At 25.5% G+C, this 16860-nt stretch overlaps 1 protein-coding gene across 2 annotated transcripts in view; it reads right to left on the bottom strand.

Annotated features, from left to right (window-relative positions):
* LOC122719062 (acetylcholine receptor subunit alpha-like) overlaps positions 1-16860 on the bottom strand; it is a 271652-nt gene that overhangs the window by 167059 nt on the left and 87733 nt on the right. For both annotated transcript variants that reach the window (XM_043944592.1, XM_043944593.1), the window contains one exon: positions 11038-11082. In XM_043944592.1, the coding sequence (XP_043800527.1) occupies positions 11038-11082 (45 nt within the window). The remainder of the gene's footprint in view (positions 1-11037; positions 11083-16860) is intronic.

The following is a 16860-nucleotide window of genomic DNA, read 5'->3' as shown; positions in this document are numbered from 1 at the left end:
TACTATAAATTAATTTTAATTAAAAAAAATTAAGAGTTACGAACAGCATATATACATTTCATTCAAAAATATTCGTTTTATTAAAACTTCATGAAGTTTTATTATTTTCACTACCTCTGGAAAGTTTTAGGAAGTTAATATCACAAAAGTTCCAGTATCGAATAAAAAAAAACCTTTATATAGTTATAATAAAATAAAAAAAATCCATGTATTAAATAATTAAATATTTCCATGTATATAAATGAAAGGGGAAAAACGTGAAAATAATAAAATATCAGAGAAGCAATTATGTACGTCAATTTAACGCACACCTCCAAGACAAGGAATAAAATATCATATTACATAAATATAACTCACTTAATTAATTACTCGAACGTGCAAGAACATTTTATCGATTTATTTCACTTGGAGGGAAACAAAGGCGTTCCCTGTTTCTGCGATCTAGCCGCGGAACAGCAGCGCAAACACATAAATCCAAGTTTCATTTTCGTGGCCTGGTGGCCAGAAAAGTGGAAGAACCATTAGTAGAAGTTGGTAGATCATAAACAATCGCGAAGTCACGTATCGAGATTTATTTCTTTCGTCAATGACCCACATACGATATGAATTTGTTATTTCTTCTGCAACGAAGGGAGATAAGTGGAATAAACCCGAGTCAAGGTCAGGAAAATGGAAGAACGCAGTCATGGCCAGGCCAGTGGAATAAGTCAATCGTGATCGTATAAGTAGAAAAAAAATTATGTTTTATTTAAGAAGTTGTCGAAAAATTCGATTTTTGTAAAAAGTATGGATGTTTGTAAACAAAACTTATTATTAAAATTTTCTGTGCTGCACGTAATATTATGCATGCATGATGGAATGGAAAAATGATATGTATAATGGATGTGTAAGGAGAGATCGTTAAGGAATGCATGGAAGAGTGAGATATAAACGTGGAAGAAAAACAGAAAGAAAGAAAAAGGAAGGGAAAGAATAAAAAGAGAGAGAGAGAAAGAAAAATGAAAGGACAAGAATATATGGACTAAATATTTATATGTAAATAAGATTTGTCTTTTCTTTTTAACAAGTTTTTGGAAAATAAATCCAAAATATTATTTAATTTAATTATTAATTATTATTTAAATGATTCTAAAAAAATAATTCTAATAATATTTTATATATATTATTTTTAATAAATATATTATATTATTATTCATGAATACATATTTGAATAAACGAGAAATCCTAAGATATAATTAATTGTATAAAATAAATTTGAAAAATTAAATGAAATATTAGACATAATAAAGATTAAAAAACATCATAATTTGACTCAAGAAATTTATTGAATTTCGAAAATAATTTAATATAATATATTGTATGATTACATATGATATATGAACTCGAATTATCTTTAACTGCAATCTTTCACATTGTTTACTTCATCATTAAATTTGATACATAAAATATTATACATTTACATGTAATGTATCATGACTTTATCATTATATTTTGTCAAGGATTATAAATTAATCCAAGGATTATAAATTACTTAAAATTTAATTAAATCCCTTAAATTAATTAATCTCATGTAATTTACATATAAAATAGAAATTATAAATATTATTATAAATAGGATATGTATGATTTCAATTACTTTTTATAATTATGATACTATAGATATATCAAATCTGATCTGAAAATAATTCTCGATAAAGAAAAGAATTAAAAGGTGTTTTAAAAAAAGAGAATGATATAGATTGAATGAAAAATTTGAATTATTTTCATTCTTAGAAACATTTTAAAATACGTGAAAATTTGTTGGATCGAGATTTCTCGATCTTCACTTCGTAAATTATAAAAAAGCCCGGTTCATGGATTAGCACTAGCTTTTTTTTCACAATCTATTCATAAAAATACCAGAGAGAATTTGCCAAGTTTTCTTTCCAAAGATATTGCGCGAAAGCTATAAAAGTAGTCGAGGTGTGAAGAAACCGATGAATAACATGTTGACAAATTTTGCGCTCCTGACATCCAAATTTATTACTATGTATATAAATACTCATATATCATAGCCACGATAAACATTACCAATATATTATTCAGAGAGAAGAAAAAAATAAAAGAAAAAGAAATTAAAGGAATAAAAATTTTGATTAAAATCAATCAACAAAAATTAATCAAAATTTGTAATCAAATTATCGTTTTATAACTCAAGTGAAATAAGTGATTGGATATTAAACTGGAAAGGATTAAAATTGGAAAGTATGAATTATCGATATGTAAAAAAAAAAAAAAAGTTTACGAATATATTTTAAAACTTTGATATACATCCTGAAAAAAGTGAAATGAATAAAATTCTGTCGATATCGTACGTGTCGATTGCTATTGTAAGTGACACTCGACCGCAATCTTGAAACATTATATTTCGAGAAAAAAGCGATGAAGATGATACCGGTTTCGTTAAAACGTTGGACAATATCGATAATAACATTCTATTTTATTTGTTAAATAAATTATTTTTCTCTGCAAATTTAACTTATATCTTTTAGCAATAATAATTCAAATATCATATATATATATTGTAAGATTACTATTTTACAAAACCAATAATTTTGTAATTATTATCATCTGCGGATTTTTATGTAGCTAAAACATTTTTTTTAAGATATATGTACATGTTATAATAATTAAGAAATATCATTTAAAATATATTTAAATTTTCTCTAATATCATTTTTTTAAATAACATTATATTACTACAAATTTCTTTTATGTATTGTAAAATTTAATCACTTGTAACATTTTATTACAAAATTACTTGCTCATTACTTTACTTAATATTACTTTATTCATTACGTATATACAAGTTAAAAATTTGCGAACGATTCTCACCAATAAAATAATTACGTTTCTCAATTATTGAAAGTTAAAAATCGACAGACAAAATATCTTTATTCGCGTATTCCATTAGTATTTCACCAGACTTTCTTTAAACTCTAAACGTTGACAAAGTGCAATTCTCTTCTCTTTGACAAGTGGAAAAAAAATAGAGAGAGAAAAAGAGAGAAATCGAATATCGAAAAACGGACGAGAGATGCGATAGAGCCAAGACGGTTGAAAAAGCAAGAACTGAGACGCGAGATTCAGGGCGATGACCAAGTTCAAAGGGGAGAGGCAACGCAGTTGGAGAGAGAGAAAGAGAAAGGTGAGCAAGCGGTACAAAGAGGGAAGTAACCGATACTGGTGAAAAAGGAAACAGAGATATCAAGTGGAAAAGGGAGTTGAGATATGTCCATAGGATAGAAGGGGCACCGGTGTGCTACTATTGTTATCAATTTATTTCCGATGTATTGACTGCCCGCTAAAAGGGATGCCGTCATCGATATGTGATTGTGAATCGTCCACCCTCCCCCCTCCCTCCCAGAAGCTTCTACGAGCTATCGATTCCACCACCTGTCGACCGCAGATACGACTACTTACATCCACTTGCCTCGAGAATCGTGTCAAAGATTTTCGATCGTTTCACAACTCGGCGAAACTAAATGTAATTAAGGCTCGGTGAAATATTAATTTCCACGTACCTCTGGATCACGAAGATGGGGCGATGTCTAACGAAGAAATTCATTTGCGCTTGGAGGATCAATTTACGCTCAGACTACCCAACGAGAGATATTTGCACGAAATGAGATTTTTAAGTTGTCGAATTTTTTCTTTTCTTTCTTTCTTTTTTTTTTTTTTTTTTATTTAGTTTTTTCAGGTTTTAGGGAAGAATTTGATAGAATAAAAGCATAGACAAGTTTGGTCAAAGGAAAATTTAATTATTAAGTATTCGTTAATTTTTATCAAAATGATATATAATGATATAAATATATATGTAGAAAATAAAAGGAACAATTCACAGCGGATTTTAATCTTTAAAATGTAATGTGAGGTTTCAATCGATCGACTTAAACGAATTTAAATTTTCGAAATAGAATAAAAATCAAATAAAATTTTATAAATTTTATATTAAAAAAAAAATTGTTTTCTCCATCGATTGTTCGAAACAAATAGAACGTGGAATATCTAGTTTTTATTCAGTCTTGAAATTTACATTAAAATGATATCATTCATCTAATTTCCCTCTCTTTAATTATTTACAATTTTGAAATTTACGAATACCAATTAAGAAATATCTAAATCGAAAATTCGAATAAAAATTCGTATCAATCTATCGACTTAAACGAATTTAAATTTTCGAAATAGAATAAAAACCAAATAAAATTTTATAAATTTTATATTAAAAAAAAAATTGTTTTCTCCATCGATTGTTCGAAACAAATAGAACGTGGAATATCTAGTTTTCATTCAGTCTTGAAATTTACATTAAAATGATATCATTCATCTAATTTCCCTCTCTTTAATTATTTACAATTTTGAAATTTACGAATACCAATTAAGAAATATCTAAATCGAAAATTCGAATAAAAATTCGTATCAATCGATCGATTTAAACGGTCGAATTAAATTTTCGAAATAGAATAAAAACCAAATAAAATTTTATAAATTTTATATTAAAAATTTTATATTAATTTTATATTAAAAAAAAAATTGTTTTCTCCATCGATTGTTCGAAACAAATAGAACGTGGAATATCTAGTTTTTATTCAGTCTTGAAATTTACATTAAAATGATATCATTCATCTAATTTCCCTCTCTTTAATTATTTACAATTTTGAAATTTACGAATATCAATTAAGAAATATCTAAATCGAAAATTCGAATAAAAATTCGTATCAATCGATCGATTTAAACGATCGAATTAAATTTTCGAAATAGAATAAAAACCAAATAAAATTTTATATTCTAAAAAAAAAAATTTTCTCCATCGATCGTTCGAAACAAATAGAAAATTGTCCCTTATACTGTATCTTTCATACATGAGCCACAAATTAGTATTAGCATTGCACACAAACAATTAATGTAATATATAACTTATTTAATTAATTTAATGCAATTAGTTGTGCAATTTTGAAAGCAATTAAGTGTTCCAAATTAGCAAAGTTTAATTCATACTGTATAATGCGAAACCGGGACCTCTGCGTCATCCATACGAGGGGTAGGGAAGAATTGTGCAAATTAAATAGGGAAAAGCGCGTAATTGTCAATTTTCTACCAAACAAGATAACAGGCGGGATCCTATTGTCGTTTTATCGACTTTCAGCGCGCGCAATGAGAAATGAATTTGTCACCATTTCCGTTTTCATGGTTAGGAATAGACTCGATTTTACAGTGGATTGCAACGAAATTGAAAAAGTTAAGGGAAAGGCCTTTCAAATTGGCCATCTGAATTACTACATTTCGAATAATAGAAAATTTCAATGGGAATAATTCAAATGATGTGATTCCTTCTTCGTTGTTTACGAGATCAGATTAAAATTTCGTCTCGATTATCTTCTTCTCTTTCTCGTAATCCGTTTCTAATATCTATTATCTTTCAAATTAATCGTTCGTTATGTAGAAATGATGTTCCAAACGATGATCATACTCGTTACATGAGAATGCTTCAACCATTTTCAGGAACTTTGGTTATGGTTTGGTTCGGATCGATGAACATTTCGAAGAACATTAGATCTTTAACCTATCGACTAATTTAATCTACATTATACGCCGAAGATTGTACTTGGAAAGTTTACTTTCAATCGATGTACTTAGCTGCTTGTTAACATTATATGGATTAATTCACTGTGTATTAATTCACTGTTAAGATATAAAATATTTTTTAAAAAATATTATTAGGAAAGTTTCGTCGATTGAAATCAGATAAAAAATAAAAAATGACGAATATATTTTTCTTTCTTTTCAGTTTGTGTTACAAAATGATAAATATAATAATTTATAGCAGCGGATTAATCTAATCTAAAGCTTTCTTGATTTTATTTGTTCTTTGATTGTGAGAATTGTGAAAAGATAACCATTTTAATCCATTTGTAAATGAAAAACATTTATAAATCTGGTGGATTTAGAATAGACTCTGAATGTGAGAGAATGAAAAGCTTAAGGGAGCTTTAAGAAATTACAGTTTAAGTTAAAAAATTAAAAAATGCAGATTGCAGATTGAATTAAATATAAGAAAATGTTGGATATTGTCTTTAAGAATCTTTAATTTCTTAATTCTAGAAAAAGAATTCTAGAAAGGAATTTATAAAAGTATTCTATTTTTATTTGTAAATCAATGTGAATTAAACAATTGAAAGAGTGAGATTTAATAATAATATTTTCTATTTTGAAATAAATGTACATATCAATAAACAGTCCAACAATTTTGTTCAAATTTTGTATTCGAGAGAATACAGAAAAAGAATCTTTCTTTAAGAGACTAAAACAAACACAAAAATTTTAATTCACATTTATCTATGAAATTTTAATCAATTTATCTTAAACACTCCGCTTTATTTTATTATTTTACATTTATTCCAAATCTTTCAGAAAAATATGAAACAACAACACAACATCAATATATTATATTATACAATGAATTGCAACAATATTTAAATATTAAAAAGATTCAAATAATTTAAAAACCAACAATTGTAACACAAATATTGACATTACTTTCTCACCACTATTGTATTTCACACTACTATCCATCGCAAAAAACGATTTTTCCATACGACTCTTCGTAACAAATTTGACAGCGATGTGTAAGAAGAAAAAGAAGAAAAAGAAGAAATAGGAAATTAGGAAACGGAGGAGAGCGCATCGTTTCGAGGATGGACGAGGTCCGTGTCATTACCTTGTGTTACACGTGCAACGCGTGTCGAGTGCTGGCCGAAGGCAAACCGGTTGTACGTAGTGGCTGGTAGGTTGTCGCAAACGGAGGGTTGGTCGGAAGGTAAAGAGGGTGGTTTCGACGTTGAAGGATGGCGTGTCGCTGGGAGACACGTCCAGAATACCTCACAGCGCACGTACACGCATAAGTACACACGTAGAAACGGATGTGACTCTTGTCGGTGTAACGATCTGTAACATTACTCCCCCTCCCCCCGCCCTCCTCCCCTCCCCTCCTCCCGCTCGCACTCGCTCGCCCACGTCTATTCTCGATTTCAGATCCTGTCTTTATCGAACGTCACGGCACCGACGCTAAACAAGTGTTCAGCGTGTGGTACGGCACGGTTATATGAATCGTCAACCGGTGACGATGCTTGCTTGTCGCCTGTGAAAAATTGCAGGTGGAGGGGAGAGATGTCACGGAATGCCGCGAGACAAGTTTGCCGTGTAAACGGGAACGATTAAATTTGTTTCCGTGCAGAAGGAACGGGGGAAGGAAAAGGAAGAAAAATGGGAATGGAAAGTGAATGGGAAAGGGAACGAGGAAGATGGATATATTAAGGATGGAAGGTTGTATAATTAATAATATGTAATATATATATAATAATATTTATAATAAATGGATACATTATTTTCTATAAAAATTAATGAGCAACATGTATCTAAGAACATTTTTTTTTTATTATTTTAGTTTTAACTTTAATTTTGTAAAATTTAGCGTGTGAAGGATAAGGAAGATAGATAAGGATAAAAACATTGATAGTTTCAATTCTATTATGAGTCTATATTCTATTACATTTTTCCTCTCTCGATATTTCTCTAATATGATTTTACTTCCAGTTGTACAAGTGTTTTATTTGTTATGAATGGGGGCACGACGTATAAGAAATAATCTTTATTTTTCCAATATGTACTATTTATATTTTTATAGTAATAATATATCTCTTCGAACATATTTCTGATAATTTTTTTAAAAATATAAAAATGATTTTACAAGGATATAGAAACTCATACTTTTTTTCTTTTTTTTATTTATTTTACGTTTTTTGAATCATCGAAGAAAAGTTAAAACTTTCGATTTTCGATTAAACGTTTATTTATATTACATATCTTTATCTTATAATTATGTAAAAAAAAAAAGAAATAATAGAAATAAAGGTAAAATAAATAACACAAATTTTACAGGGAAAATAAATATGTAAAAAGATGAAAAATGAAATACACGAGGAAAAATAATACGAAAGTAAAAGAGAACGAGTAAGGCAATACGAAGAAAGAAAACGAAGTGTGCATCGGTAATGAGTGCAGGAGGTTGGTTTGCAGAAACTATGAAACAGTTTATCAATGTTGGAATAGAAAATAGAAAACAGAAAGCTCGTGCGTTAAAAGAGATATGAGATCGATATTCTTTGTGCTTTCAGAATAATGAGCTTTTGTATGAAAATATTCTATGAAAATATTGTTTGTTGAATCATGTATGTTCTTCCCGTTACTGATTAAATTTTTCAAAATAAATCGAAAACAACTTTCCTCGCCATATTTTCTCTCCTTCCCTTTTCCTCATCGCAACTTTAATACGTTTTAATAAAAACACAGGAGTAGGTAATGCTGACAGAAACTTTTAGCTTGGAAAGTAATTTTTCAACTATGTAACTTGCTTCATGAAACTTGTCTTGGCGTAAAAGTAATAATTAACACGTTCTCCGTTGTTTAAAGATAAACAAAAAAAACTTGTTAAGAAGAAAATGTAAACTAAATGTAAACTTTGAACTTTGTAATTATTCACTTTTCTATGTTTTAATTTTTATACTTAAATTCTTGTGAATAGGTAATTTTCTTCTGCTTTATATATTACACAATATACTTTTTTCTAGAATTTTTATATAATACTACTATAATTATATAATTTTATATAATTATATAATTATTTAATTATATAATTTTATTTAATTTATTATTATAACTTATTGTGTAAGTTATATGAGATTAAGTTTATAAAAGAATAAATATTTAAGTAAGCTATGTTTTTTTTTTTAGATCTAATGCATTTTTTGTTCCATATTCGAATTTCAGAGTATTTTTTTACTATTTTCTTAACTTTATTAATTCAGCACATAATAAGATCGCAATATTTCTGGTTACAATTAAAATTAAATAATATGAAATTGTAAATGATAAAATATCCTATGAGGAAAATTTGAAAAGAAAAAAAAGAATTAAGAAAACAACTTTTATATTTGAAATTACAAACTTTTATATTTGAAATAAATTCTTTTCTTGCATTACTAAAATAGCAGTTTGCAAACAACTCACAAACAGCCAATGTGGCCAATATAGATTAACAATGCTTTAAAAATAAATAAATAATGCTTTGTATAAGCTAGAATTGTTCACAATTATTAACTTATACGTTTATCTTATTAAATAATCTATCACGTTTCACAAGTTGCTCATAAAAAATAAAAACAAGCCTATTTCTGAACAAACGCTTTATTTTATGAAAATAGATAAAAACATTTTAACAAAAAATTTTCAAATCGACCTCAAAAATTTAATACAGGAAAAAATTACAACAACTTTGCAAAAGAAACGAATAATAATTTCTCGAGTAATTATTCGCGTTAAGACTCTTAAAGAGTCTTAAGATCTTGACCAAGAAATTAAATTTGCTGTTAAGAACGTGAACGTTTCAAGGGTGTAAATTCTATGTTTATACGAATAAGTTAACGAATTTAGCAGGATTTATCTTTGAAGACATTTTTCAAGTTGGCCACGGAACGAGGAATAAGATGTTAATTGGTCTCGCTTAATTATCCTTCAATTACATTTGCCACTGCAACTTACTGTCTCGCCTCTCGTTCTTCCTTGGCTTGATTCTTTCCGGCAAAAAGCCGTGTAACGATGTGCAGTTACACGAGTACGTATTACTTGGCAAGCAATTTGCAGTTACCGCTACGAATGACTCGAAACAGCTAAACGTCTGTTATTTCCCATGTACAAATTATACCCATCTTCATTCTGTTCAGTTGGTTCGTTTGTTTTCTTTCGAATCTCTCCCAAAATCTTTGATCGACAAGTTTATTATTTATTAACGTTTGTGACATTAGAGAGTAGATTGCCAATTTAAAGGCAAATATATATTTTTTATATTTTCATGTATATTTTGAATAATATAATAACAAATGAATGTATAGATTTTTTTAGAAATAGAATAGAAAGAGATCTTTATGTTTTGAAACACAAATTTAATAGATCTTGTATGAGATAATTCAATTAAGATTTCTTTGTAAAAGAAAACAAAAAGAAAAAAAAAAAGAAAAGAGAAAATGAAAGTTATAAATTATCAAAATTATCATAATATTGAATACTAGTCAAAGTTTATAAAGTGAAATTGTTTACATAAAGTAAATAAGAAAGATTAAAAGAAATTTTTTCATTAATTTCTAAAAAATTAACTTTGAAAAATGAAATTGGCTATTCTAAATTCTAAAGTAATTAAATATGAATGAATTAATGATAATTTTATGTGTGAAAATAAGTAAGAAATATAGAATATTTTTTTCATTTAAAAATGAATTTTATGGATTATACAATTTCTTGACTATAAGTATTATACTTCTCAAAAATATTTTTTGCTTATTTCTACATGTTTCATCTAATATATATATATATAATATAATATAATCTTCATAAATTACTCGATTTTATTTGAAAAATTTTAACAGATATTCGAATTTTAATTTTTCTTTTCGATTTATTTTTTTATAAAAAATATTTCTGAATAATCAATCAATAAGTTAAGTACTATATTTCATTATATTTCATTTATATTATATTTCAATTTATTAAAAAAAAATATAAAAAACTATTATTGCATACATATATATATAATTTATAAATTTATATTTAATATATATGTATCGTATAAATTCTACATAAATTTATTTGATATATTTTCTACGATTAATTAAGTACATTTCAATTATATAAAAATTCCCAATTTGCTAATGAGCTTCATTTAGAAATTATTAATGATTATTAATATTTCTTCTCATAAAATTGTGAAAATCTTGAATACATCATAGTAATTAAATTTAAGTCACTTCGCTCTGAAAAATTTCAAATTTCACGGTTAATAATTTGTTCCACAACAGATTAAGATATTAATCTAATTTATTTACTTTATTAATAGATATTAATACTTTATAATAGATATTTCTTAACGAAGTAAATTAATATCACTCACCTGTTCCACCCATAGGTTCGTCGTCATGATTTGATTCTTCAAATTCTGTAACACATAAAAAATAATTCATTATATTCATTATCTGAGTTTTTATCAATTACATACTAACTAAATAAGAATTAAATTTGCTCTTTTTATTTTGTTTTATTTATTAATTATTATTATATTGATTCGAAATTCTTCCTTTAAAAGATAATATAATATTTGTAGGGAAATTAATTACTTAAAAAACTTATTTAGAACATTCTTTCTTTAGTTAAGAAATTTTATTATATCCATTTCATTATTGCTTATATTTATTATTATTTTATAGAATTATAATCTACCTTAAATATTCTAATAAGTCAATTAATAAAAATTGAAAATCTAACTGTTAAGTTTGAATAATGGCAAACAAATCTCAACAATTTTGATAAATGTATCTTTATTTTCTTTTTAAAATTAATTCAATAGTACTAACTGTTTACTAAAATCGATTTATTCTATGATGCATATTCTATACAAAACTTAACTGTTACTATGGCTTATGGTATATATGCTTAACATTACCATATGCATACAGGATCAAGCTTAGTTTCCTATGAACAGTACGCAATTGGCTTTTCGAAAATGGATAATGGTGATTTGTTAACGTTAAAATTATACTATAAAAAATATCTTTATTCTTGCTGTAAATTAGAATTTACAAAACCAATCAATCTTATCAACCAATCAATTTATCTGATCAATTTTAATAAAAATATTTTTATTTTCTTTCCAAAATTAAATCACTTTAATTCTAACTAAATTAGTTACTATTAAAATCAATTTAATTTATGGCGCATATTCTTCACAACAGCTAGATATTACAACTACATACATAATATATATTATTGCATAAAATCAATCTTACTTTTCCATACAAATGCTTTTTTGATAAATGACAAAATTGTGACTTATTATTACCATGTTAATCTTATATTAGAATGTATAACCATTTACTTATCATCTACAACACTTACGCCATTACGCCACACTCATTTGTGCAGTTCAGTTATATTTTCTATATATAAATAATGTTAACGAGAATCAAGGTGGCGCTCGAGACCACTTAATGGTGAGTCAGTATTATGATAATATCGGTATGCAAACTTATCACAACTTCAATGTGGCACGATACTTTGATCATGATCAGAGCTACCTAGTAATAATAGCATATATTAATGACAAATTGATCAATTGATGTCAGCAGAGCATGATGTCACATTATAATTAAAATAAACAAGTTAAAAACAATTCTAATGGAAAATTAAAGAAGTTTTATTTAATGATACATATATTATTGATTGTATTGTTGGATGTTTTATTTATGTTTTATTATAATTTTTATTAAACAATTTTTAAATTTTACTAGTTATTCGAATGTCAAATAATATTGATTGATTTTCGTTTTTACACGACTTTTAATGATATTAACAATTGCATTCGTATTATTACATATACAATTCCGCCAATTGCATTTGAAATTGATGGTATTGGAAATTGCGTATGAATTGCGTGATATTTTCAAATCCAATCAACACATGATTATTCCCTTTCTTTTTAGATCGTGAATCATCAATCAGCGACTCGTTAATTTGACATACAATGTACCAAGAACATTGCGTTGTGTAATCATTCCAATTATATCGGTATCGATACAAATTGGAAACATCACAAAAATTAATAACTAGTATCGTATATATAAAAAATAAATGCAATAATGTATTTTTTATATAGGAAAAAAATATTAATAAATTCATACATATAAATTAATTATATTAATTACTATACGTTCCAAATGAGTCAAATATTTCGAAAATTATTAATAATATTAAAATTTTTGTTTTGAAAAATTAAATGATTTGAAGAAATACATCATTCGATATAAAAAATTTTAATAATTTTAATAATAAAAAAAGCATATCTCATTTTAACATTTTGAACAATATATATATATATATATATATATATATATATATATATTGTTTGTAATTAAATTTAAGTATAATATATATATATAATCGTCATTCGATTTTATTTTTCGAAATATTAAAAAAAATATATTTAATACTATATATTGTAAATAATTATACAGTTTAAAGAACTCAGCTTTCAACAATCTTGATCTCGACATATTAGATATATTATCTTCCTAATTAATCTGTAGAAAGTTTTAATCGCCATTCATTGTTTGTAATTATTAAAAAATAATTAATAAAAAATGTTTCAATATATTGTGCAAAAATATTAAGTTTGTATTAATTATACACAGTTGACATAGCATACTATATCTTAATATTATAATTTAATTTAAAGGAAAAAAAGGAAGAGAATAAATTATTTTCATGATATATATATAAAATAAAATATTCAGATTTATTTAAATAATTAATTTAAAAGATATCACATATAATACTCCTACGTTATAAAATATATAGCATTATAAAACATTATAAAATATGTAGCAATAAATCGATAAAATCTTATTTATTATTCTGATTAAATACATAATTACATAACATTTATTTAAAGTTTAATTTTAATTATAGAATTAAAACAAAACGATATCTAATAAAAAGGGATTTATTTGAAAGTTTAATTTGAAAAAATACCAGATTAGATCAAGCGAAAAAATTAATGTGAGTAATTTTATATTTTGAATTAAAATGAACTATTTCTATAATTAAAGTGTAACATAATTTATGTGAAACGAATTATAAGATATAAGTTACTTTCAATTTTATTATTAACCATAGAATAATTACTAAATTAATAATAATAACAGTATTGTGCATCTTTAAAAAAGATACAAAAAGATATGTTTTAATGAAATAATAATTATAAATTTACGATTAATTAAAACTTTACTATAGATTTAACTTCATTTGTAAATTATTCATTCTTTGAATCAGTCTTTACGAAACATTTCAAATATTTTTTTGGTCTGCTAATTTAAATCCGTCGCTGTTCTAAGTTTTAACGAGTTCGGTATCTGCTCAAGAAAGTGAACGACAGCTGTGAAATGTAAATGCCGCAGAGACACCAAAGGAACAAGAATCATGTAAAGACATTGGTTCAATGAATGAACTATAAAACAATTTAAGATACTTTCTTCTTTTTTATTATTAATTTTTCACCTAAATATTTTTTACATTAAATAATTTTATGAAACATATTACAAGAAAATTTTTTTCTCTGAAGTATAATTATTCTTTAAATTCCATAGATAAATTGTAGTTATTGTGCACATTCTTTGCAAGATTAAGATCCCAAAATCATTTCATCTTCAATATTTTTTATTGCTGCGTCAGCTTGGAAAAGGAACAAATATTCTTCTAGTCGACTAGTTACTTATTCAACCGAAACGTTGTAATATTTGATTTACGATAAAACTTCTTCCTCGATCGTCAACGCCAAGTCATCGAATCTTAGGTTATGCTATTTTAGTTCACTTTCATACCAACATACTAGCTCAAATCCTAAGAAACAACTCAACTCTTTTCTTTTTTTATTTTCTCAAGAGAAAAAAAATTTATTAGAAAAAAAGAAAAGAAATAGTAATTCTTTCTCATCTCAGAGATAGTATTTGAAAAAAATATTTATACCATAGGGTTATATATCTCTTTAAATATTTATATATATCTCTATAAATATTTTAATTTTATCTTGAAAAATTTTTTAGCAAGATCAAGAATAATATTTTAGAATATTTATATTAGAAAAATTTTTGTTAAAATATATTTTTTTATATCATTTCTTTCAATGCAAAATACAATTGTTCGATTGTACAATTTAATTTTTTTTTTCTTTTTGGTAAATATTTTTCGCAAATAAAATGATAGATAACAGGTAAAATGACATAAAAATAAAAAAGAAGCTATGCTGATGCAAATTTTAAAAAGCGAAAAAGTTACTATACGTCAATTACTCTTTTATTGGATATTTTGTCCTAGAAACTGTGCTTCATATATTGTTTACTTACTATGAAGTAAGGTTATGTTTTACTAAAACATTTTTCAAGAGATATTGTAACTGACATATCATGAAAAATTCAAATATTTGCTGTACGATACAGTAATAGAAGCGAATCTAAAATTAATTTTAATAACTGGATTGCTTAAAAAAATAATTGATTTTAGCTATTTAAGAAAAAGAATTTTATTTTTTAAGCTTTATTTTCTGCCTGTTTTTTAAATTTTCTAGAAAGATAAAGTTTATTGAAAAATCATATAAAATTTGAAACCCTAATTCTGTAATTGAAAAAAAAAATCGTATAAAATAATCGTAAAATATAAATTTTAATTATAATAAATAAAGTTAAAATTTTTTTAAACATTTATTTTATCACAAAAAATAAGTCAAAGTACAGTATAATAAAATGTCAATTATCCAAATATATTATATTATTTATATCTATAATATGTTTATGTATTTAAATTAACTTGTAAAGATTATTTATTAAAAAACAAACATGTAATTAATCTTTTATAATGTCTTTACCTTATTGAATTTTTTTACGTATAGATAATAGAACAATTATCCAAATTATTTAATACTAAGTATCTGCCAATCATTAAGCATCAACAAAAATTTTTATTTTTATTTTTAACCACTTAACCTAACATCACACGAAATGTCAAATTTCTTTAAAAAAAAAAAAAAAAAACATTACAAAAATGAGACAGAGAAGCATAAATGTAAAACCTGTCACCATAAATTTCATCATCTCTATTAAAATCGATCCTAAGAATCGTTCATCGTCCAATGCTCCCCCGGTTGCATCGCAGATCAAATTACATTTCTATCGGCGAGTAACACGATTACGATGACTACATGTCGCACGTTTCAGGGGATGGCGCTCGAAATAGTTTCCTAGCGAATTTTGATCGAGCTCGCGAATCTCATTGTCGCTGGTTGGTCACCGTTAACGACGTTCGATCGATCGATTTGAGCAGCAGTTACAGCTTATCGTTCACGGTAAATGTATAGTCTAAGGGTTTTAAATCAACATCCACTGCGTAAATAATAAAATCAACGCGAGCTACGCGAATCCAATCGTTTGCATTACACAAACAATATAAAAAATATTCGTTCCTTAATCTACACTAAATGTAGCTTGAATTTTATACAGAATTTAAATTTAAAAATTTTACAATCATTGGAAAATATATGTGATGATAAAATTTATTTATTTATTTTATGAATAATATAAGATAGAAATATGAAACATGAAGTTTTGATAATAATTATATTTATTATGAATAGTATAGCAAATTTATCAGAGCAATTTCTTTTTTTTTTTTTTTTTTTATTTAATGAACAAGAAGATTCTAACGTTAAAGTGAAATTTATTTACGTTTCTCTTGTGATTTGTGAAAAGAAATTAGAATAGATAAATTATATTGTAATAATCATAGTTTTAATATTTTAAAATATCGATTGGTTAAAATATTGGTTAAATTATTTTTAGTGGACATTTATCATTTCAGTCATGGCTACGAATGGCTAGGATTAAAACATATAAGAAGATAAATTAGTTATTTATTTCGAAAATCGAATTAAGTGATTTTATTTAAAGGAAAATGTGGAATCTGTATTCAATTTTTATTTAATTTAATTTAGGAAGAAATTTTATTTAAATTAGGAACTTAAGATTTTCTTCTTTTATGTCACGCTCTCGACTTATTTTAGATAAATATTGTTAATAGACTATTTATTTCTGAATAGAATTACATGGAATAACGTTTAAGAAAGTTAACGTTTAAGAAAAATTTGGAGTTAAATCGTGAATTTTAAAAAATT

This window comes from Apis laboriosa, unplaced genomic scaffold (assembly GCF_014066325.1).
Source record: "Apis laboriosa isolate Shangri-la unplaced genomic scaffold, ASM1406632v1 scaffold69_cov144, whole genome shotgun sequence".
NCBI lineage: Eukaryota > Metazoa > Arthropoda > Insecta > Hymenoptera > Apidae > Apis > Apis laboriosa.
This window is presented reverse-complemented; position numbering and strand designations above follow the sequence as displayed.